This window comes from Mugil cephalus, chromosome 17 (assembly GCF_022458985.1).
Source record: "Mugil cephalus isolate CIBA_MC_2020 chromosome 17, CIBA_Mcephalus_1.1, whole genome shotgun sequence".
Lineage (NCBI taxonomy): Eukaryota > Metazoa > Chordata > Actinopteri > Mugiliformes > Mugilidae > Mugil > Mugil cephalus.
The window spans coordinates 16053047-16078957 of record NC_061786.1 but is presented as its reverse complement, the minus strand read 5'-3'; the positions used below and the strand labels follow the sequence as shown (position 1 = coordinate 16078957).

The 25911-nt window shown below is 46.4% G+C and overlaps 1 protein-coding gene across 2 annotated transcripts; it reads right to left on the bottom strand.

Moving 5' to 3' along the window:
* Positions 1-4550: 4550 nt before the first annotated feature.
* Positions 4551-21786, bottom strand: LOC125024222 (SLIT and NTRK-like protein 3). 2 transcript variants are annotated; one of them, XM_047611961.1, is made up of 7 exons: positions 20920-21786; positions 17876-18156; positions 17455-17706; positions 17091-17206; positions 15899-16828; positions 14314-14533; positions 4551-6702 (listed from the first exon to the last, which is right to left on the bottom strand). In XM_047611961.1, the coding sequence occupies exons 2-7, from the start codon at positions 18089-18091 to the stop codon at positions 5518-5520; spliced, it is 2919 nt and encodes a 972-aa protein (XP_047467917.1). In that variant the 5' UTR covers positions 18092-18156; positions 20920-21786; the 3' UTR covers positions 4551-5517. The 2 variants fall into 2 exon arrangements, with proteins under 2 accessions (XP_047467917.1, XP_047467916.1); XM_047611960.1 differs by having other exon boundaries at positions 21046-21786.
* Between the last annotated feature and the right edge of the window lie 4125 nt (positions 21787-25911).

Below are 25911 nucleotides of genomic sequence, written 5' to 3'. Positions count from 1 at the left end.
ATGGTGCAGATAAGATGCACGCTATCCCTCAGGTGGTTCTTCTACCGGCTCTGTTTACCTTCTTCTTCTGCGACGGGCGTTTTTGTTCCGGGGTCATATGCCAGCGCAGTAGTTGTGGATCATGCCCACATGTGTTATCTTGTTAAAAGTCAGATTAAGGTGTATACATGCCGGAGAAAATCAATTTCCAATCGCATTATCTGGGTGTCTTAATCGGATAAGGAGAACATGTTTACATGCACTTAAGTTGTCCAGTTAAAGTCGGATTAAGGCAATAATACGTTTTTTTTCACGTGCATATAAACGTACCGACTGTTTTGAGACGAAAAAGTGTTTGTGTAGCCTGCGACTTTCCTTGTGGCTGTGTGGAATTAGGTGTTTTGATGCCATAAACTGTGATGAAAAAGTAAAGCGAGGGTCACAGAATTCCCCTCCGCGAACAGAACCCATAAATCGCCGTTACGGCCCTGGACCCAGACGCGTAAACACAACCGAGCTCCCAGTTTCAGAGCAGCACTTGGAGGGAGAAAAGATATTTTGGGTTATCTCTGTGAACCGGTGCCTTCCTCTGGCTCACACTTCGCTTGCCTTCCATGCCAGATAAACATGTTGCTCCAAACACTGGTTCAACACACGGCGTCGGGAGGAGATTAAGACCGACTTAAGTTTATCATAAATGAAGTGCAAAGTCGACAGTTGTGTGGCCCACTGCCTCTCAATACTAAAACCACCAACTGGGGTATTTAGGAGGTGAGGGGAGCTGTGCAATAGCAGCCACCAGGCATTCCAGTGCTGAGGTAGGCTCTAATCCTCTGCTCCTGGCTCGCTCCTGACAGAGGAAGAAACAGCAGGGAGACACGTTCACAAATCAGCATTTATTGTGCCACCAAGACTGTTCTTTAGCCGCTTCTGAAAGACACTGATCCTCCAGCTTTGTAGTTGTATCTTAGATGTCTAAATCCAGCGGATGATGGGTGTGAAGCCAGTATTTCTAAAAATAAATTAATTAATAAAAAAGAATTTAAAAAATTAATGCCTGTATCTGTAAACACATCAACCATGCCATTTAACTTCGTCCGGTTCTATTACTTTTCTATTTCCTTTCTATTAGTGGAAGTGCTTTCTCAAAGTTGCAAGAAACCCGAGGTGAGCCGTGTGTTCCTGCTGCAGGAAACCCAACACCTCCTTGCACGAGCGGAGTCTTAAAAATCCGGTGGCACAGATCTACTTCTCTCACGGTGAAATCATCCTCCCCATTCTGTCTCTTTTAGGATTTTACGGGCTCAAAAACCTCAAAACTGAAGGATACAAAACCGCACTTCAAGACCGAGGCCGGTAAAGCTCGCGTGATGCCTTCGACGTTCAACCAGGACAGTCCCTGCCATCTTAGTGTCTCCACGCCAGCTTACTGCAGCGGCAGACTGACACAGTAACAGACACATATCAGCTTACTATAATAACACCTAGCCAGCACGCCGGGTAATCCACCATTTTGCTTCAGAGCACTGTAAATATGTATTGTGGTGCTACAGTGGAAGGCACGGAAATCTTCATCTTTTTACTGGAACTGTTTGGCAGACGCGTAATTGAGCTCCAAGTCTTCGCAGGGGTGATGTGGGTGGCGTCGCGTGCCAAGAGGGCCGACATAAAGCGAACGCGGGCAGAGATGCGAGCGCTCGCAGTGGCCCCACACATCCGCTGTAAGTACTCCTCTTGCTTCACAACCTACTGTAAGTCTCCTCTCAGTCTCTCGCGCAGACGAACAAGTCCTTCAGCAGCCTTAAGCCTGGAAACACCCTCTTGCTGATCTTTCTCCCCTTCTTTTCATCTCATCCCATCCTCCCTCAAATCTCCCTCTGTCCTCTTTAGTCCGCCGTTCCTTCCCCACCTTCTCCTCATCCTCTTCCCTCCAGCAACCTCATTACCCTCCCCTCCGACTCTCACACTCTCCATCTATGCCTCTCGCTCTCTTTGTAGGTATTTCCCTTGCCGATGTTGTCCATTGAGAGCCAGAGATTGTCTGTGGGTGAGAGCGGAGCAGAAGAGCGGAGCCGATTACTGCAATGCAGAGCAACCAAACAACATCAGAGCCGCCGCAGCCGGCCGCCGCGTGTTTGCATGTGCGCTTGTATGTGCAGTTTGTGTACATATTTAAATGGACTTTGTTTACCCGTGCACGTAGGAAGTGTGCACACATTCGCGGCACCGGTGATGAAAAATGTTTATGGGCGCGTGTTTGCGAGCGGTGACCAGCTCAACCACAACTATTTGTCATGGCCAAACACCAAAGCTTCTGCAGCTATGCACCATGACTTTTAAATAGATCTCTTTTCACCGACATCAAACCGTGCCCAAGTGTGCATTTTTAATACCCCGCGTGTTTATGCAGAGAAGAATATGGCTTCATGCCTTCACACACACACACACACACGCGCGCACACACACACACACACACACACTCGGAAAGGATCCGCCTATCCCAGCTCAGGCTAAATCTATTATGCAAAATGACAGTGTTTTAATCAGGCTAATTGTCCAGCTCCTCGCCGTGTCTCTGCCATCGCTACTTAACCGACGCCGCATCCGAATCGTTTTTTTTTTTTTTTTTTTTTTTAAGAATAAATGACACAGCGGTGGAGGAAGTGCGAGAGGCAATCTAAGCCACAGAGGCCCACAGGCGTTTGAAGTCTAAAGACTCTTTCATCCTCGACTCTGGGAAATGAATGATTTTTTTCACACAGTGACAGGACAGCTCTGACAGGACCCAAACGCATGAACCATGGCGAAGCTGTCAGATAGTCAAACACACAGACGCGTACAATACACGCGCGTACGGGGAAACACAAGTGCAGGGTACACACAGACAAACACACACACACACAGCTGGAATCAGGCCAGAGCAGAAAGTGTGGCAAGAAAATCCGCGTTCATTGGTGAGGAAGTGAGAGGGAAGCGTAAAAAGTGAGAGAAAGGGAGTGAATAGGACTCGGAGAATGATGCTATAATTAGTCGTTTGTTGCTTTAACTGGCATTTAGTTTTAACTGGGCTTCTTTGTCTGTAGACACAATGGGGCTGATGTGGCATGAGTGAACTACACAGCTTAGAGGATTAAGGGTGGACTGAGGCTGTGCCGCTCTCTCCGACACACACACACACACACACACACACACACAGAGACACACACAAGCACACAAACAGACAGACATAGGCGTGCACGCTCAGCCCGCTGCACAAAAACCCAGGTTCACACACTATCTTAAACACCTACAAACTAAAGGCACACCCCTACGAATGTACACACGGGTCCCGCGTGTGTGCGCACACACGCACAAACGCACCCACGGGGCGATTATCTGCGCAACGGACTTCTGAACGCCGAGAGGGGGGGAGGCGTCTTGAGAAGTGCACTCATCGCGGTGGGATGGAAGGAGCACAGCAGAAAGAAACCAAAAAAAAAAAAAACAACACCACACACTTGAGCGTGAGCTACCTGTGTGTGTGTCGAGCAGCATATAGAACAGCATCCCCCCTCCCGCGTGTCTGGTCCTGGGAGAGTGGAAAGAACAAAAGAAAAAAGGTGAGGAGAGCAGAGGAATGAGGAGGCAAGGAAAGGGCGAGAGGGGAACGAATCAGATGGAGAGATGAAAGCCGAGGAGGGAGGGAAGATCATTACAAAAGAGACACTAGCCGGAGAGAGATGGAGCAATTCACGACCTCGGCCCCCGGGGCCACCAGACTCTCATGTCCTTATTTCACAAATAGATTGCATTGATTTTATACCATTAATGCGGCAGATTCCACACTATTAGCTTCTATCTCCACCTTTTAGCACGCGAGGAACGCTGCAGGCGCTCAGCTTTACTCAGCTCTCATCTGATCCTTTCGGCGTGGACAATCTTAAAAGATCCATACTTCAAAACCGCTTTCTTTCATACACTATTAAGTCAATGGAGAGCATGAGTGTGCATTCGCCGGGGTCAGGGAATGTGTGCGTGCGTGTCACATAGCAGTCGCTTAGTTTTTTTCAGTTTTTTTTTTTCTTTTAATGTAGCACCCTTTATTGTATTTCGTGGGTCGGCGGTAAGAAGGCTGAACCAGATGCAGAATCATCCTATACATTAATATAACATGATCCCTTACAGGAGAGCTTCGACACGCAAAAACTAAGAATAAATATATTCACAACTGCCTCTACTATTGGTAGGAGATGAAAGCATAAAAAGGTACCTCCGTAAAAGATAATAATTGATAGTTGATAGAAGTGTCTGTCTTTTTTTTTCTTTTTTCTTTTTTTTATTTTGACAAAACAAAATGCCTTCACGTCCTGGATTTTTAGTCCACTGTTCCTTTTTTTTTCTTTTTGCCGTTCAATTTTCCACTGAAAATACTTTAAAATCAATAACCTCTCTGCCGTTGTCCAGCGAAAGAAAATGTGGAGTAGAGGTCCTTGCGGCCCCATTAAGTCTGGCTAAGTAAGAAATCCAAAATGCATCCATTGCCACGATGTCCTTCTGGTAATCGGCCTTCCGTTGTTGTGTCTTAGATGATGAAAAAAAAAAAAAAAACTGTATCCTGTCTTCCATATAAAACCAGAACCTTTTTTATGAATTCACACAGAAACAAACTGTTCCTGGGTAGCTGGACGAGCAAATTAAATTAACTGGATGGCATGATGAAAATGAACAGAACTGCATACAAACAACTCCAATATTGACTGGGTATATTATTATTTTTGGCTCATCCAGGGAATGCAATTATTCGGCGGGTTGTTTTTTGATTGGTTTTAGTCTCAGTCGTCCATCAGCGTCCCATCCATTGGTAGTCAAACCTCTTTGTTTAGATAAATAGATCTGTATTCATAGAAAAATAAGCATTGACCACACTGCTGGCTGTTCATTACTAAGGCACTTGGCTGTTTTTTTCGGTTATTTCTCTTCCCGCTTCGCCCCTCTCGTTTCTCCATCGCTCGCTCCAGCTCGCTCCACACCTTCCGGCTGTCCCAGTTTATGACTCCGTGTTTGATGTTGCAATGAGCAGCTGGTGTGTTTCACCTCCACGCAGGTCTTTCGAGAGTGGTAGCACGAACATTAACGCCTACCGCCGCTACCACCGCGCTGTCTCCCGCTAATTGTGGCGCCGAGTGGGAAAAAAAAAAAAAAAAAAGAACCGAGCCTTGGTATTTTATGACTGTGGAGAGGGAAATAACGTAGTAGCTGCAGCTGAAGTTTTGCCTCCAGGCGGAGATCTGGGATCAGCTAATCCTTGCCAAACACCAACCTATATGCCAGGAGTGGGGAAAATACAAAAACTGACCTCAGCTTGTTATCCAGGAATAAACATAGTGTGTAGTGTAGTCCCGCTCCCCCACAGGCTCCTCTCAAAGCCATGCCAACCTCTGTACAGGAGTCATTGTTACTGGATGATTCACCGCCAGAGAGGGAGATGATGAGGAGACAGGAGGAGAAGAGGGGCAGCGGGGAGAGGAGGCAGAGGAAGGGGAAGGAAGCGGAGGAGTGTTAAAACTGGTAGGAGCCATCCAGCACCTCCATGTAGTCCGGTGTGGTCCTCAGTGCGGCCCTCTGCTCTCCTGCTCCCTGCTCGTCCTGACTGCCGCCGCCCGCTGTGGAGCTGGCAGTGGTGACTACGAGAGTTTGGTCAGGTCTTGCGTCCTGCTTGGAGTCCTGTGGGTGGGGGTAGCGGGGTGGCGGCCTCCCGTACCTGTCCGGAAGATCTCGGAACTCAGGAGTGGGAAGTCTGAAGAGGCAGTCCACCAGCTCGACCTTAGGAGTTGGCCCTTGGCTGTCGATGACTGTGGGGCACAGGATGCCGTTGCCGTGGAGCCCGGCGAGCGGCCCCATGGCTCCTGCAACAGTGTTGATGGGTGAGGAGGACACCTCCAGGGACCACTCCCGATCCTTCTCTGTTGCAGAAGAGTATCCCCCTTCGGGCTCTTTCGATGAAGCTGCAAATGTCTGCTGCTGCTGCTGCTGCTGCTGCTGCTGCTGCTGCGGGCGCTGTTTCACCGCCGCGTCCTGCTCCTCTTTGTAGATGGGGTTGCTACACATGCGTGCGGCGGCCGCTGCTGCAGCTGCTGCCGCTGCAGGGTCGAGACCTTTAGAAGCAGCCTCCGGGGGGAAGATCGTGTCGTAGACGTGGTTGTGCTCGGGCAGCGGCAGAGGCGGCGTCTCCGGGAGGCCGTGGTGATGGTGGTGGTGGTGGTGGTGGTGCGTCTGCTCGGTGAAGATTCCGCATTCCATCTGGATGCCGGCCAAGTCGACCTCTCCCTGGCGGCGGAACGGCAGCTTGTCCCTCCTCCTGAGGGCGTAGGCGATTAGCGCAGCCGCCGCGAAGAACGCCGAGACAAACAACACCAGCAGGCTGAGCACCAACACCGACAGAGGGATTGAGTCCTTCCCCGGGGGGATCGGGGGTCCCAGCCCTGAGCCCGGGTAGCTGACTGATACGCCGCCGTCTGCGGCGGTGGAGGTGGCTGTCTGTTCCTCGTGCTCCTGGTCCTCCTGGGGCTCCAGCTCGGGGCAGAGCAGCTCCATGGAGAGGGAGCGCAGGTCGACGCCTTTGGTCTTTTCCGGGGAATGGCACACCACCTCTCCCACCACCACCACGGCGCTGAGGCCCTCCAGCCAGCGCTTCAGAGGGGCTGCCTCGCAGTTGCACTCCCATGGATTCTGCTGTAGGTCCACCTGGAGAAAGGCATAACATTGTATAATAGCGCGCAAATTGCTGGTCTGGCATGCAATGCAAATTCATGAATCACACCGTGGAAAGCAGTTGGAAAATTAGTTTCACAGAATTTTCGTAACACAATACACTCTCCTCTAAGTGATTTTTAATATACAGGTGATGAATAGCACTGGTTATTGTAAATAATGCTATTATGGGCTTATCAAAACATTAGTCCTAACATTTACTGAATGGCTGTGCACAGGCCTCGTTTATTCTCAGTAGGCAAAACCCATTCTCACACGTACTTACAATCAAGTGGTTATTCGCAAAATTCCCCAACAGTTTTTTTTTTTTCTTTGTGACAAATGTGTAAGAGCATGACAGCACTTTGTTTTTAACAAGAGGTGAGGTGCGCTTATTCCACTCTACCCCGTGCTATAATCCTATGGCAAGTAAATCCAATTTTCTCGTCGCAGGCTATCGATTGTGTGTCCTAAAACTAACTGAAATATTCACTTTGCCACACTTTGAAAAGACTAAAGCAGATTATGCACAAAGGGAATCACTTACATCGCGCTGCATTGTCTGCAGAACTAATCTGTTCCGTATCTTTAGCAATGACACTGGCAATGAAAGCTGCTGTTCTCTCTGTCACACTTCCAAGGAGCTCGCGCAAATGTTGTCATGCTAATTTGGTTAGGCCATCTCCCTGGCTCGCGGAGAAGAGATGGATGCTTTTCAAGATGATTCAGCATTGCTGCTGTGGGAGCCGTGGCGCAGCTAGCTCCCCGTGAACAACCGGGTCCTCCTCCTCTTTATTGAAGTTAGCCCACTGTGGGCCTTTGTGTGGCTTTCATAACGGCATAATTGCGACCGGGGAGGGGGCTGAGCAGAAACAACCCACCGTTGCAGTTTTCAAACAACTGCATTAAAGAAAAGTGCAGCTCCGAAAACTTTCTGCGCTACTGTGACACATCTGGGCTGGGATGCAGCGGGAAAGGCGAAAAGCGGCATTTTAAATAATCGCCGCGCGACCAAAATGTCATCTCGCTTTTGCTGTTTCGCAGCTTTCATAATCGTACATCTGGTTGAAATTCTTGGAGCATTTTATTGTTTGCTTTCACGCGGATCCCGAGGGGTTTATCCCCCTTCTCTTTTGCAAGCATCTGTCCAACACATCCGACGCTGTTTACAATTTATACGCCTGGTCACCTAGTGTGTGATTTGCTGTCAACTCGTCAATCATAAGTCTGCTCTGACGGGAAATTACAGACCCTCGGTTAGGCCGACAGGTGCTGGATGCAGGGAAAGCGTGAGTGCATGAGAATAATATTTATTCATTTGTTTTTGTTGGGTTTTTTTTGCGAGCAACCTAGTAATTATACTTACAAATCACATACGGCGTGCTAACGATAAAAAGAGGTTTCAAGCACAACTTTCATTGTTTTGATTCCGCCTGTGATGATATCCTCATAGTCATATTGAGCTCGATTTAAATGAAGGAGTCAGTTTGACAGGAATTGTCACTACCTAGCCACAGAAGCGTGTATTTGCTCCTGTGGGTTGTTATCATTATGATGGAGAGCAAAGATTAAGCAATAACTGTACAAAATTTGACTTGAACGCCATAAAAAATTCATGTCAGGGGACAAATTCTGAATGTCCCCAGCGAGCCGAGTGTCTCCCAACTGATCACTTTCACGCACAGCAATTTCCTGTCAGACATTAGGACTGCTCCGGTTAGTTTGGAGAAACATTGTCAATATGAGGAGGTTTCTGGAAGTTATGGTGCAGGGATTTTGGTGGGAGTCTCTCGCTTGCCAAGCCTTCTGAGCGCGTTCCATTGTGTTCTGATTAACACTCGCTAACAAAAGGAAAAGGAAATACGTTTTTGGTTGTTAGTCAAACTATCACGTCAAAGCAACTTACTCACCCCGCACTTATACCGTTAGACGAGGTCAGTTCATGATGTTGAGTGCATTCCTGGAGATTTTTTTTTAATTTTTTTGAAGTGTGTTCAATTTACTTTCATAGTGTACTCACGCTTCCCCCTCCGCCCCCACCATAAGCTCCTACCTCAGATAGCGATTTCCCATATTTCCCAGAGCGGCTTCAACAAGCACTCGAGAAGGGGCATGAACTTGTTCTATCCAGTGGTTTGTGTTTCATGTTGGTGGAGAGACAGCGGTGGTAATAGCAAAGAGCAGAGAGCAAGACTTTCTGGTCCACCGAGTCTACTGTCAGTGGAGAAATTGGCATCTTACTCTGTATGATTGCTGAACATGAGTTGAACATGGCGAACCCAGAAGGAATCCCTTGATCTTTTATTCTGGTGGAAAACAAACACTGACTTTTAATGTTGCTGTGTTAGATATTTTGGATGTTTTGTGTTCTCAGTGTGCTCCATAACTATTTGCATGTCTGATACCTGCAGGAAAACGCTCCACAAGACATAAAAAACACTCTACAATCAAAGGTTTTGTCTCCATTTTAAACACGGCAGAAAAATGAATCTACATTTCACATTCTTAATCTCATATCTGTAATAAATTGATCAAAAATCCGTTACAGCACGTTAAAGTGAGGACGAATTTGCAATCTTTAGGTCAATAGGCCTTTCACTTTATACCACATTAACATTTAGAAAGTATCAAAGTGTACTGATACTGAAATAATTCAGAAATAATAAGTCCCACATTAATTATGTCATGCCACATTATCCACCCCCACACATAATTAAGTACAAGTGGTTACTCGTCTCGTCATAGTAATAAAATTCTCCCATTTATTTTTAAAGAAAATGAACCTTCCAGTGCAGCGGTGTGACTTAAAGCAGCTTTATTGGCGTGTAATGTTAAATCAGACACACTGAGACGGGCAGCCACTAAGACCAAGTCCGTCTTTTCTCCAGAAATAATACATGTCTCTTTTTAAGTTTGCTAGAAAACTCTAAATCTGCTAAAATCCTTTACTGAGCTGCTGCATTTATTCTTAAAACGTCTGTGGTAGTTTTTTTTTTTTTTTTGCTGTGCTGTGCAATTTCAACTGAAACACAGGTTTATCTTAAGATATATAAATAGTTATCACTGCATGAACTGATTTCGCTGTGGCTCTGAGAGGATTTAACAAAGAGGACGCGCAGGCGACTCAAAATAACAGCTATTAGTGTTATTACCTGTCAGTGAACTGTTAGAAATTGGATCAATTTTCATCAAGCTAACATTGTTCCTGCTCACCTACTGTTCAGCCGTTAACCGCAACATAACCCCTAATATTACCTTTAACAGTTAAACTCTTCTGTTATGTCTGATAACAGTAAGAATTAGAGGTGGAGAATTGTGAATCACTTCCCAGATTAGAATCTTTTTGATACGCTTAAATTATTTTCTCGCAAACTAATAGCGATCACAGCACCACTGATAACACCGTGTGTGTTTGTCTCTCATTAGTTATGTCAGCTTGAAACAGTTTTTTTTATTAAGCTCAGCTAAAAACCTGCATTCCGTCGGACAGTTTGATGAGACGATTAGTATCGCTGTCGAATCTCTACGCCACATATGAAGACAAAGCTGAACGGCCTAGCCTCACATATAAACTGGAAACCTGTAAATGTCACTTAAATATTCACATGTTGTTTGGTTAAATCGTGCGAAACCGAAGCGTAAAGCAATCAAATGGCCATTTTACAGTTGCGATCTTTGGACAGCTGTTTATCCCATTTCTAGACATTAGGCTAAGTAATGCTAAACGTCTGTACGCTAATATTGGACATAACGGATATGAAAGTGGTATCAATCCTCTCATCTAGCTCATCTTCTTCTAATAGCTCAGCACCCATGGCTGTTTCTGCAGCGTCCAGCGTCTTTCAGCAAGCTTTTAACCAGAGAGTAGCTCAGTGTTTATCATGACTTAGCTGTTTTTTTGAACATAATTTTACGCGTCCCCAGAGAGATACACAATCCCCTTGTTTCTTTCCATCTTCATCAATCAAAGAGAATATCTCTGAACAAGCTTTGACAAACACTGCCTGGTTGAGGCTACCCGTGGCGCCGGGACAACGGCTTCTTCGATGAAAGGGGCGTGGCAATTGCAGCTAATTTGCTTTTAAAGCTACAGACACTGAAACAGCCCGTTTGGAAAAAAGCTAAATCCCGGTGTACGAAGGTCATGTTGGCCTGTGAACCTGTGAGGTATTTTGAGCTGAAAACTTGAAAGACGCATTCTGGGAACACGTGAGACTTATATTAACTTGTTAAAAATGTGTATGATATGGGACCTTTAACCTCAGCCTCACTACCGGGATCTTTAACGGACATACTGCTTTACTGTAGGTGGATTTATTATTACTTTTGGACAGAGCTGTGTCTCCTGGTGCAAAAATAATCTAGCTGGCTGCTGTTTATTACTTTATGTTAAGCATACATACACTACAGGCCAAAAGTTTGGAAGCAAGATCAAATTTGTACATGAAAGATCATAGTTTCATCGGTACACTTTGCAACAAAATAGTTTTTCTTGCTTAGACTTTGCTTTCTTCAAAGTAACCTCCTGTGACTTTAACATCAGCATGGCATATACGAGGCATTCGTTCCACAAGGGATATTTGTATGCAGACTCTCAAAAGCCAAGGAGTTAAAGTGAATAATGCAAACTGTGATTTGTTTTTTGTTTTTTTACTTTTGCACTGAAGTTGCACTCTTGCAAATCTTCTCGACCCTAAAACAAAGCTTTTCTTTTGCTGACATTTATTCAACAATGGTCTGGTAACATTAGTGTGCACCTAAAGGTAAATTGAGGATCATGCAGTAAATACATCCCAAAATACACGGAACTCGTGTTGGTATTTAAGAAGGGCATTGTGAACAGAAACTTGAAGTTGCTTCCAAACATTAGGCCTGTAGTGTATATTAGTTGCTGGAACAAAGCAAATAAAATTGTATTTCACCGTCAAATATTTGCGTGCACAAATTGTTTCTAAAACCAAGTACACTGGTTTGATGAGGCACCGACACCGTCTCAGGTAAAACTGATCATCAGGTGAAGCTATGTGCGTTAGGCATAATTTGCAATTTACACATGGTGAATAGTTTGTTAATGTAATATTATTTTCATGACTAGGAATTGGTTTTCCCTCTAATTGCATATGGTGAAAAATGGCCATGGGCAACTTTCTTCATTACAGCTGGCAACGACAAGAAAGTGTCAGATACATAGGATTTACTGAAAGACAAATGTATTCCTCAGCTGTACAGACTTCTGACATCTATGCTGATTCAGACAACCTGATTTAATTATTATTTTTCTCATCTGTTTAAGGCACAGGTGCTCTTTTGCCTCAATAAATGTTTCTAGTTAAGAAAACACGAACAAAAAATCCATCTCTTTAATGTCAAACTAGTGTTTCTTTTTCCACGGTATTTTTCATATCAGTGCATGCAAGTGGGTGTAACGGTATAATCCTGTTCTTGATAGTGACAATGACTCTAAGCCTTACATGCTGCTGCTTTATGATTATCAAAAATGGACTGCTTTTTTGTTACAGGCGGCTGTGAGCAAAAGCCTGCTGCCATTTGCATTACCCTTTGATTTTACTGTGCAAACCCTGGCTCCAAAAACATACGCCAGCGCCCAGAAATCCCACTTCCTGAGCTTCAAACAGGCCAGCAATAAGTCAACAGGTGATATCATTGTCACATTATTTCCTGCAGACCATGAGCACCGCTAATGTGGCTTTGTCAGAGTAATAACAACCCTGGTAAATGAATGAATTCAATTACAGTGGCACAGATTTTGAGTGCTACAATAGTGATACTGCTGGGCTTTATGAATATGGCTCACTGTGTACTTCAATTTGGTGAATGCTCTCAGACATCAGTGGTGTATGACAGCACAAAGACCTAACACACTTCCGCCACATGTTTCCTCCATCGCCGTAAACCACCGTCGTCCTTCCACAAACAGGCCTCACCCACACCACAAGGATCAGGAATTTCACACGGAGCGAAGTAATACAGAAATTCACAATGACATTCGGGCTAATCTACACCCACCTTACCTCATTCTACGCCGGCTGTCTAAGAAAAGCCCGGTACACTAAATTTGCTGAAGTGAGAGGAGGCAGGATGAAAAAAAGAATAATAATTGTAATACCTCGGGCTCTGTACTTATCGGCACATTTTGTAGCCTACAGCAACTAGGCACATAAAGATGAAATGGCAAGTTTCAGCAAAAAAAAAAAAAAAAAAAATCAACAATAGTTTATACAGTCTGTTTACTGAAAGGTGCATTAATTACAACCATGCTTAAAAACTTGAGGGGTTCAGCTTTCTCTAGTTTGGCTCCCGATTTATTAAGACCACTTATGCAAATCAAGTCAATTGCAATTTTCCAATTAGAATACCTGAGGCGCAACAATGGTCCCACACGCCACGGCAGAGCTCTCAGAACAACAGACGATGCAGATGACTGAGGAAACTGCAGCTGTGCCAGAGGCCGGGAAATGAGGGGGGCTGCCAGAAGTTTTAAATGCGGGTATGGCTCAAACCAAGATTTTCAACTCGTTCTATTTATTCCATCAAGCTGTGATAATATAATGTGTCTTGGGAAACTATTAGTTCTTTTAATCTCCTCGTCTGACATTTTAAATAAATGCACTCTGTATAATTATGCACATTTTTGTTTAGTAAATTGGCAGGGGGGGATTCAACTCAATAATTTTTTTTCCACCCTGCCACTGTCACTCTACAAAATGTATTCTATTTGGCATAAATTTGCCAAAGGGGCTCGTGCCAGGTATTGGACTCATTTACACAGGTCAAGGATCCACCTGCATTAAAACCACAGCGATCAGCTAAGTAATAAACTCTGAGCAAATTAAAAGGGTACATATTATATAAAAGTCACATTTTCCTGGCTATTGAACATTTTACGTGTCACGGATGAGATCCACCAAATGCAAGAGTGTCAAAAAGAGTTGTGGTTTTGCTGCTGTATCTTGGTTCTAATGTGTCACTTCTGCAAATTGGAAAGACACAATCCTCTTTCCAGAAAGGGGCGGGGCAGCACTAACTCATTTGCATTTAAAGCTACGGACACAAAAACAGCCCGTTTAGAGCAGGGCTGAAGAATATTTGTATATTGTTGTGGTGGAGTGAACAATCTTTGAGGTATTTTGAGCTGAAACTTTAAAGACATGTTCTGGGTACATGTGAGACTTAAATTAACTTGTTAAAATGGGCTATGACATGGGGACCTTTAATATATTGTTAAATAGTGAAATGTAGAGGCATTACTTAGTGTCCCCTGTTCCCCTGTAAAATTAAGCTAACCGGCTGTCAGCGCTAGCTTCATGCTTCATACTTAGCGAACAGATATTGGATTTTAGTACATGACTCCAGGGAACAAAGTGTACTTCCCTTTAAAGATTTGTGTGCATGTGTCGAATGCATGCAGTATTATTTTTCTTTAGTATATCAACAGGGAGACATTTTTTCTGCACTGCAACCATTTGTGAATTTCATAAGAAGGGACTCTTTACACAGGTAAGCAGATTAGAATATTTTTTCAGGCTGCATTAAAACCATTACTATCATTCAGTTAGTAGCATAGTAATACAGGTTTACACCAACCTGCACCAGGCCGGTGAGGTGTTCCAACACGCCCTCCATAGGAAGCTGCAGAAGGTGATTATTCCTTAGATTGAGGCGAGCCAGATTGACTCTGGAGAACACACCGAGGGGGAGGCTCCGTAGCAGGTTGGCGTTGAGGAACAACAACTGGAGGGATGGCATGGAGTCAAAGGTGCCTGGATCTACGTCGTGGATCTCGTTGTACTCAAAATATAGGTATCTAGAAACAGGACAGGAGAGGTCACAGAGTTTCAATGCAGAGACTGGAAATGGACAATGGGAAATGGAAAAGTAAATGCGGCATTGTTACGTTACAGCTAAATCTCTCAAAGCATCTCAGCATACTGCGATATAACAACCTAAACAAAAATACATCAAAAATAATAATTTCACAAAGGCCAATGAGGACACCTCTTTGCCTGCCTTGTATAAAAAAGCGAGACTTAACTTTGAACACGGTAAGCATTTTCACACACTGATTTCACACATTTATAATGAAAAAGCTATTTATTTTTGCAATATTTTGAAGGTAAAATAGCTCTACTGCAACCCAGCATGACAATTACTTCAATGAATATTCATGTTGCACGGTCACCAGCAGAAACGTGATTGAATCTTATCATTCCCTGTACACAAATTGTGAACTGATCAGTATCAAATTAGATTGCATAATGTTACACTGAAGACTTCTGGCCTTGCCATGCCTGATTATCATATTACAGCTTTTTTTTAATAATAGAAAGTATAACTGGAGGCAGTTCCTGCATGCTAGTCACCTAATCTACTTCCACTGGTAGAAGAAGCAATAGATCTGGTTTAAATTACTTGCACCCTTTAAACATTAAGTCACTAACAAAGGCTAACGAGAGGTTAAGAGGTAGACGTTTTGCATGTCCAGAGAGGATCTTTAGTATTGATTAATAGTCATATTAATAGGTTTGAATCCCGTATTGAAACACCGAGCTGAAAACTAAAGCTAAGTGACGTTATGAAAATGAAGGTATTATGACACAAACCCTCTTTAGATAGCACAGCATGAACGCTGCTGTCTCGTCTTTATCAATGTTTAATTTGCTGAATAAATACAATTACAGACTGTAGCTATGCCTTATTTGAGCTTGCCTTATTAAGCTTAATCTGACAATGATACACATGTGCATCACTCGCGTTTCGATTATGAGCCCTCTTCCAAAAACATTCTTGGTATCAGCCAGACGTCTCATCGTCTTATCAACACCTCTGTATGCAAATGCAAAAAAAAAAACAACATTAATTTTCACGTTGTCACTCACGCCGGGCTCACACCTCAACTGGAGCATGCCATCAGGCAGCGTGACTAACAAATGACACTCCTGGAAGAGAATGGGCACCTCTCATTTCAATCAAACTCCAGCATAATGGTAATCAAAATGTTCTTCTCTGTTCTATGCCACTGCTACAGTGGGATTTATTTCCATATACTTATAAAGAATTCCATAAATACAAGAGCCGACATGTGGCTCTGGTTTATGAGTTTTGGTCTGAAGTGCAGCAAAGTGGATGTGCTTGAAAAGCTGCGAGGGATCCAACGCGAAAAGCATCCTACCTTAGGTTCTGCAGCCCCAGAAACATGTGAGGGCTAAGTCTCTCCAGGTTGTTCCCGTTCAGATAGAGGCTCCTCAGGCTAGTCAGGCTGGAAAAGGCGCCTTCCTGGAGGTACGAGATGCGGTTGTTCCCCAGGTGAAGCAAGTCAAGGCTGGAGAAATTCCAGAAGTCTGTGCGGTAGATCCTCTGGATTAGATTTCCGCTCAGGTAGAGCTTGCGGCCGTTGAGAGGCCGAGGCGTGAGCTGAGACACGTTGAGGAAGCCGCTCTCTTTGCAGTTGACGGTGAGGCCCAGGTCCGTGATGTGCAGGTTGCAAGTGCAGCCCAGGGGACAGATGATAGGGATGGGGGGTCGTGTTTGGTAACCGGCCACGGGGGGATTCTGGTTGGGCATCAGACTGCGAGGTGTGGGGGATATCCTGGATGGTCGAGGCCTTTTAGTCGGCCTTGGGTGCCTCTCCCGGTCTTTGCGCTCCGCTGAGGAAGAGGACGACGAAGTGGAAGAAGTATGAGTGTTCTGGCGGGAGCCGTGCACCATAGAGGAGGGCTTCGTCGGCCTGACTCGGCCAGGATGGGAGTTGGGTTTAGAGTTAGGAGGCAAATGCTGGGGCTGTGATCCTGCTGATGGACCACCCCCCTCTCCTTGCAGATCTTTATCCGGAAGGTCAGCACACAGCTCTTTGCGGGGGATTTCCCTCAGGTCCTTGCCGTGAAGGTGGAAGGGATATTCACAGGTAACATCCCCGACTACAGCCGTGTAGGGAATCTGACCCAGCCACTGCTGGAGCTGCACTGCCTCGCAGCCACAGTTCCAGGGATTCTCCTCCAGCTGTAGCTCCATCAGGGAGCGGCCAACGTACTCCAGGGTCCCAGCATATGCCAGGCTCTTCAGACGGTTTCCCCGCAGGTCCAGATGAGTCAGAGACACAGATCTAGTGGTGGAGGGGGAGTTGAAGGAAGAGGAGGCGGTTAGACGAAAGGACAATCTGATAGTAAGAGAAAATAAAGCTACAAACATTCCACTGCAAAGATATGTGCTTTGTAACAGATGATCACATTTTTTATTTTATTTTTTTGCTATGAGAAATAGAGTGCCACTAACTCAAAAGTGCAGTCATATTTGTGTCTGTATTTCTACGGATCAGGCCTGGCATAATTCAAAAGCTTAGCGAAAAGAGATAATCAGATTCTAACCTGAACAGATGAGCAGGCAAGACGGGGATCAGGTTGTCATTCAGGATGAGAACCCGGAGCTTGTAGAGGAACCTCAGAGCACCGCTGTCAATTCGTTTGATCACGTTGTAGTCAGCCTGCAGGTAGGAGAGAGAAAATGTGATGAACGTGTAATTGCTGGAATTGGAAAATAGACAGATCTGAAAGCTCAGGCAGTCTCTGCGTGAAAAATGCACAGAGGGTTCGGGAGACTCAGCCAGACCACCTGCTAGCTATCGACTATTTCTGTCACCGCTTCCTATTGTAATCTCCAAATTCTAAGCCAAATTCGTCAATAATTGTGTCAATGGTGGATAATCAACATGGATTGTTCCCTCAAGACTACCTGGAGGTATTCCAGGGCCTCTAAGCCGGCGAAGGTGTCGTTTCTGAAGACCTCCAGCTTGTTCTCGTGGAGGTACAGACGTCTCAGTTTGGCCAGCCCGTTGAAGGCTCCCACTCGGATGTCCTGGAGTGCATTGTTGCCAAGGTTTATAGACACTGCGTTGCCAAGGTGCTGAAACCCGTTGCTATAGAGACGCCTCAGAGAGTTCCTCTGGAGGTTGAGTTTGAAAGGGCGGACCCACGACTGTGACACCTGAATGATTAATTAGAGGTCTGATTAGTTATCTTATTAATTACATGAATTTAACAGTTAGAAACACCCGTAAGCCACATTACAGACAGGATATTAGAGTGCTGCATTATAAGAAGTGCAGTGCAGCTCCGCGTGCACAGCCACGCGCACGCATGAAGGAGAGTGATACCTGGCTGACATTGGTGAAGCCCCGCCCATCGCAGTGCACGTGCAGCACGCCTTCTTTGACCTCGCACGTGCACGGCTCGAAGCACGGCTCGTCCACTTCCTCCTCGGAGTTGTCCACCAGAGGGGTGTGTGTGGAGGTGGGGGTGGGGGTGGGGGTGTGCGAGGCCTGGGACAGACACACACACCCCAGGGCCACTGCCAGAGTGACCCACTGCATCCTCCTGTTCTCCCTCTCAGCTCAACAGCCTGGGGCTACAGCCCGGCATCGGCCCTTCAACCGCACTGCACGACAAGGCGCAAACATGCACACAGTCAGACAAGAACACACACACACACCCGACACACACACAGTTAAAAGAGGGCAAACAGCCAGGGAAGTCAGTTCAGGATGAATCAGATTGATGAGACATCACAAGCATGCTAAAGCAGTCAGAAAACAAACGCTAAATCACACAGACGAAAGAACTACATTACAGTAGAATAATGATGTATAGGCCAACTGGGGGATATAGAGTGGTGCGATATGAGCTGAACCATGGCGGTAAACATGTGTAAGCTGTAATGTAGTCAACCCAGGAAAAAAAACAAGGTCTTTATATAGAGAGGGTTTACACAGGGACAGATTGCTTCGAAAACAACAAGCTTGACAATCTCTCAGCTGCTGCAATGCCGAATTAAAAATTTAAATACTGACATTGAAAATGCAAAACAAAGGCGCGCACACGTGGGCAAGTTCACCTGTGAATTGCATTTTATCATTTTCAGAGTGGCTTTTTGGACAAGTGGAGGGGAGGGGGGGTGCGGGAAAAAGGAGGGAATGAATATATTCATCTGTATTCTCGGATGCCCGGTGAAGCTGAAATGCCACGCATGTGTTGTTGTAATGTATGCGATATGAATATGGGTAAAATGCAAATCAGATTCATAATGCTTCTGTCTAATGAACTGCTCCATTTAATAAGATGAATGGCAATCAAGAGAACAGAAGGACGAGGCGCGTGAAGCACCCCGTATTATCAATCAGCAAAAAATACGCTAGGTTATCAACAGCCATCGAGCCCTGTCACAATCGTTATTGTGATAATGACAGTGGAGTGAAAAGCGTCGCCGCAAATCAGAACTCTTCAACATGCTCAAAAGAGGGCTGACGGGGAGGCAGAGGAACGGCTGGCAGCAACATGAGACGATGGTGGTGGGGATAGTGGTGATGATGGTGATGATGATGATGATGATGATGCTGATGATGATGGCACTGTAATAACACACCGAATGAGTCCCTGGCACAATAATAAAAAAACAACAAAAAAAAAGACCATAAACAAAAACAGCTGAGATTGTGAGCCTTGCATGGGGATATTTCCTCTCAAGCTTTAATGAGATCTAAATTGGATAAGGCATCTCGATCTGCTCACACAGTGTTGAACACTGCCATGCGAAATGCAATAATGATCATGATGGTATGGTAGCTGTAATCACACAGCAATAATCTAGCATCAGCGAGTTCGACAAGGAGGCAGCGGTGAAAACATCACGGCCCGGGAGAGGAAGAGCAATCACAGAGATGATTATGACGGGGGGGGGGGGGGTGAAGGGAGAGGTGGAAACGAGAAGAGGAGGAGGAGGAGGAGGAGGAGGAGAAGGAAAAATGGGAACAAGGTGAGGGAACGGGGTAGAGGGAAGACAGACCATTAAAGGAAGAGTAATGGGCAGAGAGTAGGTACAAAGGACGAGGAAATGGGCGAGGAGTGGGATTGCATAAGCAGTAAGAAGTCAGTCAAGGCTGCCACTCAGGATGAGAGCTCACAGTGAAACAGCTGAAATCTGATATTGATTACATCAAAGGCCTCCTCTCGCCCTGCACACAATGTACGCCCGCCTCCCAGAGAAGCAGCAGCGCCGGAGCCAAGTTTCATGCTTGTGTGTGTGTGTGAGTGTTAAGAAAAATATAAAACAATGTGGGGAAAGGTCACAGTATATCCAAAAAGTACGCTTTTAAAGGCTGCCAAGTACAGAAACAGGTAGGGAGACACGTGGAGGTGAGCGTGAGGTTTCATAACAAACCTTGGTAATGCTGCAATACTTGTTGGTCAATCTAAAGAGATTGTGAGGATTTCTCTAGGATGCATGAGAGGGGAAAAATGTGTGAAGGTGTTTAGGGGGCTTGCAAATCACTGGGCAAGCTGGGCTAAGACGGTGTCTGAAAAAAAAAAAGGTTAAACAACACTAAATAAGATCCATTCAGAGTCCCAGTAGGTTTTCATCCTAGAAATGCATTGTTTATCACCGGGCCGGAGCCCCTCTATCTCAAGAAGATCAATACTAAGTCCAGATAGACCACTGGGAGCCCTCCTGTTAGATTCTGCTTTGTCGGATGGCCATCTCTGCTTAATGAGAAGAAACACAGTCGACACTCAAGCCTCTTTCCCCCCAATCAGCCAAGTGGACTAGTCAGCAGTCGGCATAGCTCTGCATCATTATGGTGACAAGGAACGAACGGACTTAATGACCGATGACAGCACAGCAGAAAACTCTCACTGTCTATCTGTCTCGGTCTTCATGTCCAGGCCTGACACAGGTGTGGCTTCCCTCCCTGTCTTTCTCGAGTCTCTCTGACTTTTCTCTTTTTTTTTTCCCCCTCTCTCTTCTCCTTTTCTCCCTCCTCTCTCCTCTAGACCTGCACACTGACGCAAGCGAACCACAGATGACGGTCACCGCTTATTCCTCGCCGTATTATTCATGTCACATAATTCCAGTGCCTCCGTCCTCTCTGCCCGTCAGAAACAAACACTCTCCTCGAGCTTTCGGCTTTTACATGGGCCCCTGCTCCCAGCACAGACCCGCACTATCAGGCGAGGAGCAGCAGCAGCAGCAGCAGCAGCATCATCACTGATAAAATGTATGGGGCTATCAGCCTGGATGGCTCGCAGCCCCTCCAAGAAAATCAATTAGCCCCGAACATTACAGCACACACTGTAATAGTTAGCAGAATTAAAGCATGAGCAATTAAACAGCCTAGTCATTAACAGGACCTATTAAGACATTTACCAGGCTATGTATGAAAATCCTTGGCAGAGTAATCCAATTGCATTCCTCATTGTCTGTGCCTCCCCACCAGCCTTCTCTGATCCACACAGCGACGTTAAGCAGAGCAGGGATGCGGGTAATACTCACTCAGTCCGCCGCCAAAGAATTAGGGAACGACCGAGAAAACACTTTAGAGGCTGACTGTCGACATGTCGTTCACATTCAGCCGCACTCTTCTCCCCCCTCTCTCTCTCTTTCTCTCTCTCTCCTCTCCTCTCCTCTCCTCTCCTGTAGCGACCGAGGCGGATGGGGAGGGAGGGGGGACCAGAGCAAAGGGGGGGGACGTGATAAGACTGCAATGAGGTGGAGGATAAAAAAGAAAAAAAGAAAAAGAAAACCGCTTGGCTTTAGGATGCAGGTTCGCTTCTCCACAGCGCAGCCCGTGGGAGCTGCGGCACTGGACCGCTGAGCGGGCGGACAACGCGCGGAGTTGGAGCCTGCGTGAGGGTGGAGGATCCCATCTACACCTCACAACACAACTGGGCACAATGCACACAGGAGGAGGATGAGGAGGAAGAGGAGGAGGAGGAGGAGCGGGGACGCGGCCGCTGGAATAAAACCGTGCAAGAAAAGGTGGCGCGCAGTTGCTAGTTTGTAGGCTACGTATGAAGCGCGCAGGGTGGGTTCCTCCTCGCCGGTGGAGCCGGTTCACTTCCCCATCATCAAACAGATTACAGAAGGCACAACGGAGTCACAGACAAACGGGCCCCCCCTCCGTCATAAACTTTCTCCTCACGTTGCCCTCGTGTGCAGCCTGAGAGAGAGTGAGGTGGAGGGGGGGGGAGATAAAAAAAAAACTAAAACACCCGGACTGTTCAGCTATACCGACAATAATTTATAATCTCATTAGTTTATTCATCTCTCCTTTTGCCCTCAAGCGGCGGCGGATTTCGTGAAACCGTGTGCGTGTTACCATGGAGACTCGTGCCAGCTGGCTTTCGTCGCGCACACGCGCGCACGCAGAGCCAGTGGGGGAAAACTGTGGCGACTTTTATTAGGGAGGGAGGGCGGATGGTGGAGGGGGGGCAGCGGAGATGACAGGGAGACCTGGGAGTTTGCGCCGCCCGCATCCAAACACCTGTCCTGCCAAATGGAGGGAGTGGGCGCAACAGATGCCGCCGAGATTGAGAGCAACGGAGACCCCCTATCACCATCACCACCACCACCAACTACTTCGAATTTAGCTTCCTACGTGGGCCTGTTAGGTGGCTGCTGCTGAGCTGATTGTGCCCCTAAACAGGAGCGCTATACGGAGCTCCTTGTTGGGCCCGCGGGGGCCCCCAGTTGACCGATGACCGTGTCTCCATCAAGGACAACACGTGTCATGGTGTTGAAAACATTCAAATATCGTTTAAGTATCAGTCAGCCGGTTTCATGGCTATAGGAAAAGATTTAATAAGAACATGTCTCCTGCATTACAGAGCTGAAAGTTCAATTTTCAGTTCAATTTCACATTGATTTCAGCGTGCATTAAGGTGAATCACCTTGAGGAAATGGAGAGGTGCATCTCGCCCTCATGCACACATGCACTCTCTCTCTCTCCCTCTCTCTCTCTCTACATACCTCTCCCTCCAGCAGAGGAGGGGGAGAAAGCTCTCCCAGGAGATTCCTATCTGAAACAGTAACAGAGACGGTTCCAGTAATATCAGGGAGATGTAGATGATGGTTATAGATTTCAGGGCTCTCAGGTGCATTAGTCTGTATTACAGCCTCCCCACAAGGCTACTTAACGCTTGCAATGGAAACAGGCTGGCAGATGTGGGCCACGTATGCAACGGCCACATGTGCGTTCGCGGGGGCGGCTTACAGCCGTGCACTTTTGCCCCCCTCGTAGAGTGCAGTGCGAAGAATTTATGCCGCCCATTTCTGTGACTGGTGGTCGGCGCCAGGGGTGACGTGATCCCAGAGGTTACACCGTCTAGCTCAGAAGAATGGCTGTGAAGGAGAACCTGGGAGAAAAACGTTCACTTTTCTCACCCTGGTGTTGCCGCTGAACCGTGGAGGCTCCCTAAATTAAGAAAACAAACGGAGAGGAACTGAGAGAAGATGGTTATCAGGTGCCATCAGATACCTGCGTGTCTGTTCCCGAGGGGCAACGGCCGCTCCGGGCACATAAAGTACTTTTTTGGAGTGTTGACTGGGCCTCTAAAGTAGGGGATCTATTTATATTGCCCTAGTGCTGTCTGTGGAGATGTCCAGTGCTGAAATGGATGGGAATTTATGCTGTTTCATTTCAGCCACTTCTCCTTTCTTCCTCCTCCGCTTTCTCCTTCTCCAAAGCCTTCTTTTTTGTCCCATCTGAATTATTTCTGTCAGATCACACTCAGATTCCTTATATTTCACTCACATTTCTTTCTTCGTTTCCCTCTCTCCCCCTTTGTTCTCCCTTCTTTACTTTAATTCTCCAGTGGGCCCCTGTCAATTCAGATTGGTTTACCATTCTTTCTTTTATTCCCTCCCCTTGGCTTTGCTCTCCCTCCTCTCTCCATCTTGCCTTCCACAGAGGACACAGCCATAAGAGTTTTGCGGGTCTCTCCGGTTATGCATTCGAGCACAAGGTATCCACTGGGATCGTGTGATTGTATGCGTGAATGTACACACACTCTAGGCTCAAGAACTGACGGGGGGAGGAACGCGGATCACTCCAGTCCCCTGGCAATCCACGGGTCAGAAATCCTCCTCAAAGCTACATATTATTCACATTACTGTTGCACCATTCTCGAAACACATGTTTAGGTTTACTTCGGGGCCCGCATTGCCCTCAGTCTCCAGTTACTCAGTGGGCTGAGGCAATCGGAGAGGCAGGCAAGGGCACCCTGCACTCTGCGAGAAGGAGAAGAAAGCAAGTGGACAGAAGAAGCAAAGAGGGAAAAATGCTGTGGGAAGGAGCGAAAGAGAAGCAAAAAGCATTGGGCATTTGGAGGCTGTAAGGGCTGGTGATGGTGAAAGGGGAGACGACGGACAGAGGGGATAGATGTGCGGGAGGAAGAGGGAGAATGGCCAGGAGGACAGGTGCTTCTGTCATTAGCTCCAGATTAAAGCAGAGGGCAACTCCAGAGGACTCACCTCTGATTCACACAGTAGGACTGCAGGCAAGGACAAGCCTCCTGGGAGACATGAAACACACACGCACACGAGCACACACGGCGAAGACACAGTAGTGATTCACGGGATTACCCACAGGCTCATGGACACACACATCAACATGCATATATAGCCATGCACAACACCCACTCCACATTTAGCATAACTACACATGAGATACATAAGAACATGCCAAACTCCCACACATATGCCACGGACCGACAGGCGTGCAACACACATACACATGGCTGAACTAATTAATCAAATCTCCTGTTTTAATTAGGATTCAGATCAGTTGCCATGGGAACCTTGCCCCCATGAAATCTTAAGGTAAACGCTCTTGCTGCTGCCGCTACCTCCAATGACTCTACGAGCAGCTGTCTGAGGGGGACAAATTCACAATGCTCACGATGATTCAGCTAGCCGCGTTCTGCGCCGCATTTTCACACAGACACATTTTTCCGGGGAGGCCTGAGGCGCCTGACCTAAACTTCAATTTGGCCTCAGTCACAAGAGCGCGGCACAAAAGTGGAGGAAAAAAAAGTGTGGAATTAGGAGGGCTCGCGCCGCAGCCGCGCCAGTGCAATACGCTTTGCCATGAAAAGGCCATATGTGTTGGCATTTAAGTGGAGGCTTGGTTCACGGGGGCCTGTCCAATTGATCTCCAGCACAAGCCTGCCATTTTTGCTCTGAAAGTTTTCTCGTGGCGCCGCACGTAAAAGCACTTTCACACACTTGCAATAATAGGCTGCTTATCCTCGCTATTACCACGAGCTTGCAATTTCAGCAGAGCAAAGCTTTGTGCTCGCACGCCTTGTCCCAGAAAAAGAAAAAAAAAAAAGAAAAGAAAAACATTCACAGTGTTTTCACGGGGGCTTCATTAGTAATCAATACGATATGTTATTTTTAAAGGCCCAAGCTTCTAGTTCCGTCTGTCAAAAGAATCAATATTCTAACATTTGGGTTAATATTAATCAGACTGAGGAAACGTTTTTTCCAGTGACTCCAGTCCTTAGCTCTGTTTAAGACTGCGGAGACTTTAGAGTTAACGCCGTTTCCTCTCACGCACTGATAGATGCACCATCAGCTTATCTTAAAAGACTGGATGAGAAAGCTCAAAGTGTAGCAGAACCGTGCCGCCTCCATCCGTCCCAGGAGTCTCGATATGAGCCCAGGTGATGGCTGGACTTGATGAATTAAAGGAGGAGAGGATGCCAAGTAAAGCCATTAGGATACAGGAACTCAGGCGTGTGTCTGGCTCGCCGGTTGTCATGGTTGCGGTGTTTATCACCTCTTTCTGCCGACAGAAGCCCAGGGGCAAATCAGATTGGCTTCAGACAGAGAGGCGGAGAGGGAGAGAGAGTTGGTGAGTGAGGGGGAGGACATATTGGCACAGCGAAGGGGTGAAATGCCAACATGCTGCAGAGTGAACGCTGAGGAAGAGCATTGGACAAATGTCAACGTGGCTTATTTATAATAAGACGTTGTTTTTATCTATTGAACTGCTTCACTTACAATAAATTCATGTTCTTGCTTTTTAAATGAAAAGATTTTTTTTCGCTGCTGCTTCTTTGTATTTCTAAACATATTAATTATTTCTTGCGCATCTTGAGGCATCACTGCGTTTGTTTGGAATAACTTAAAATTTGATGAAAAAAAAATACAAACTGCAAGGCTTTTAAGTGGTGGACTTCAGAAGCATAGATCAATCTGGAAAATCAGTTGTCAAGTTTTCGCGTACCGGGTGGCCTATGCCTGCCACCTAGCGGCTCCTAAACCAATCATCCCGCTCTGAAGCTCGTTTCCAGCGGGCTACGAGATGTGTAGGTGGGCACAATTGTCATGGGGGCGCATGCGGCTAGCAGACAA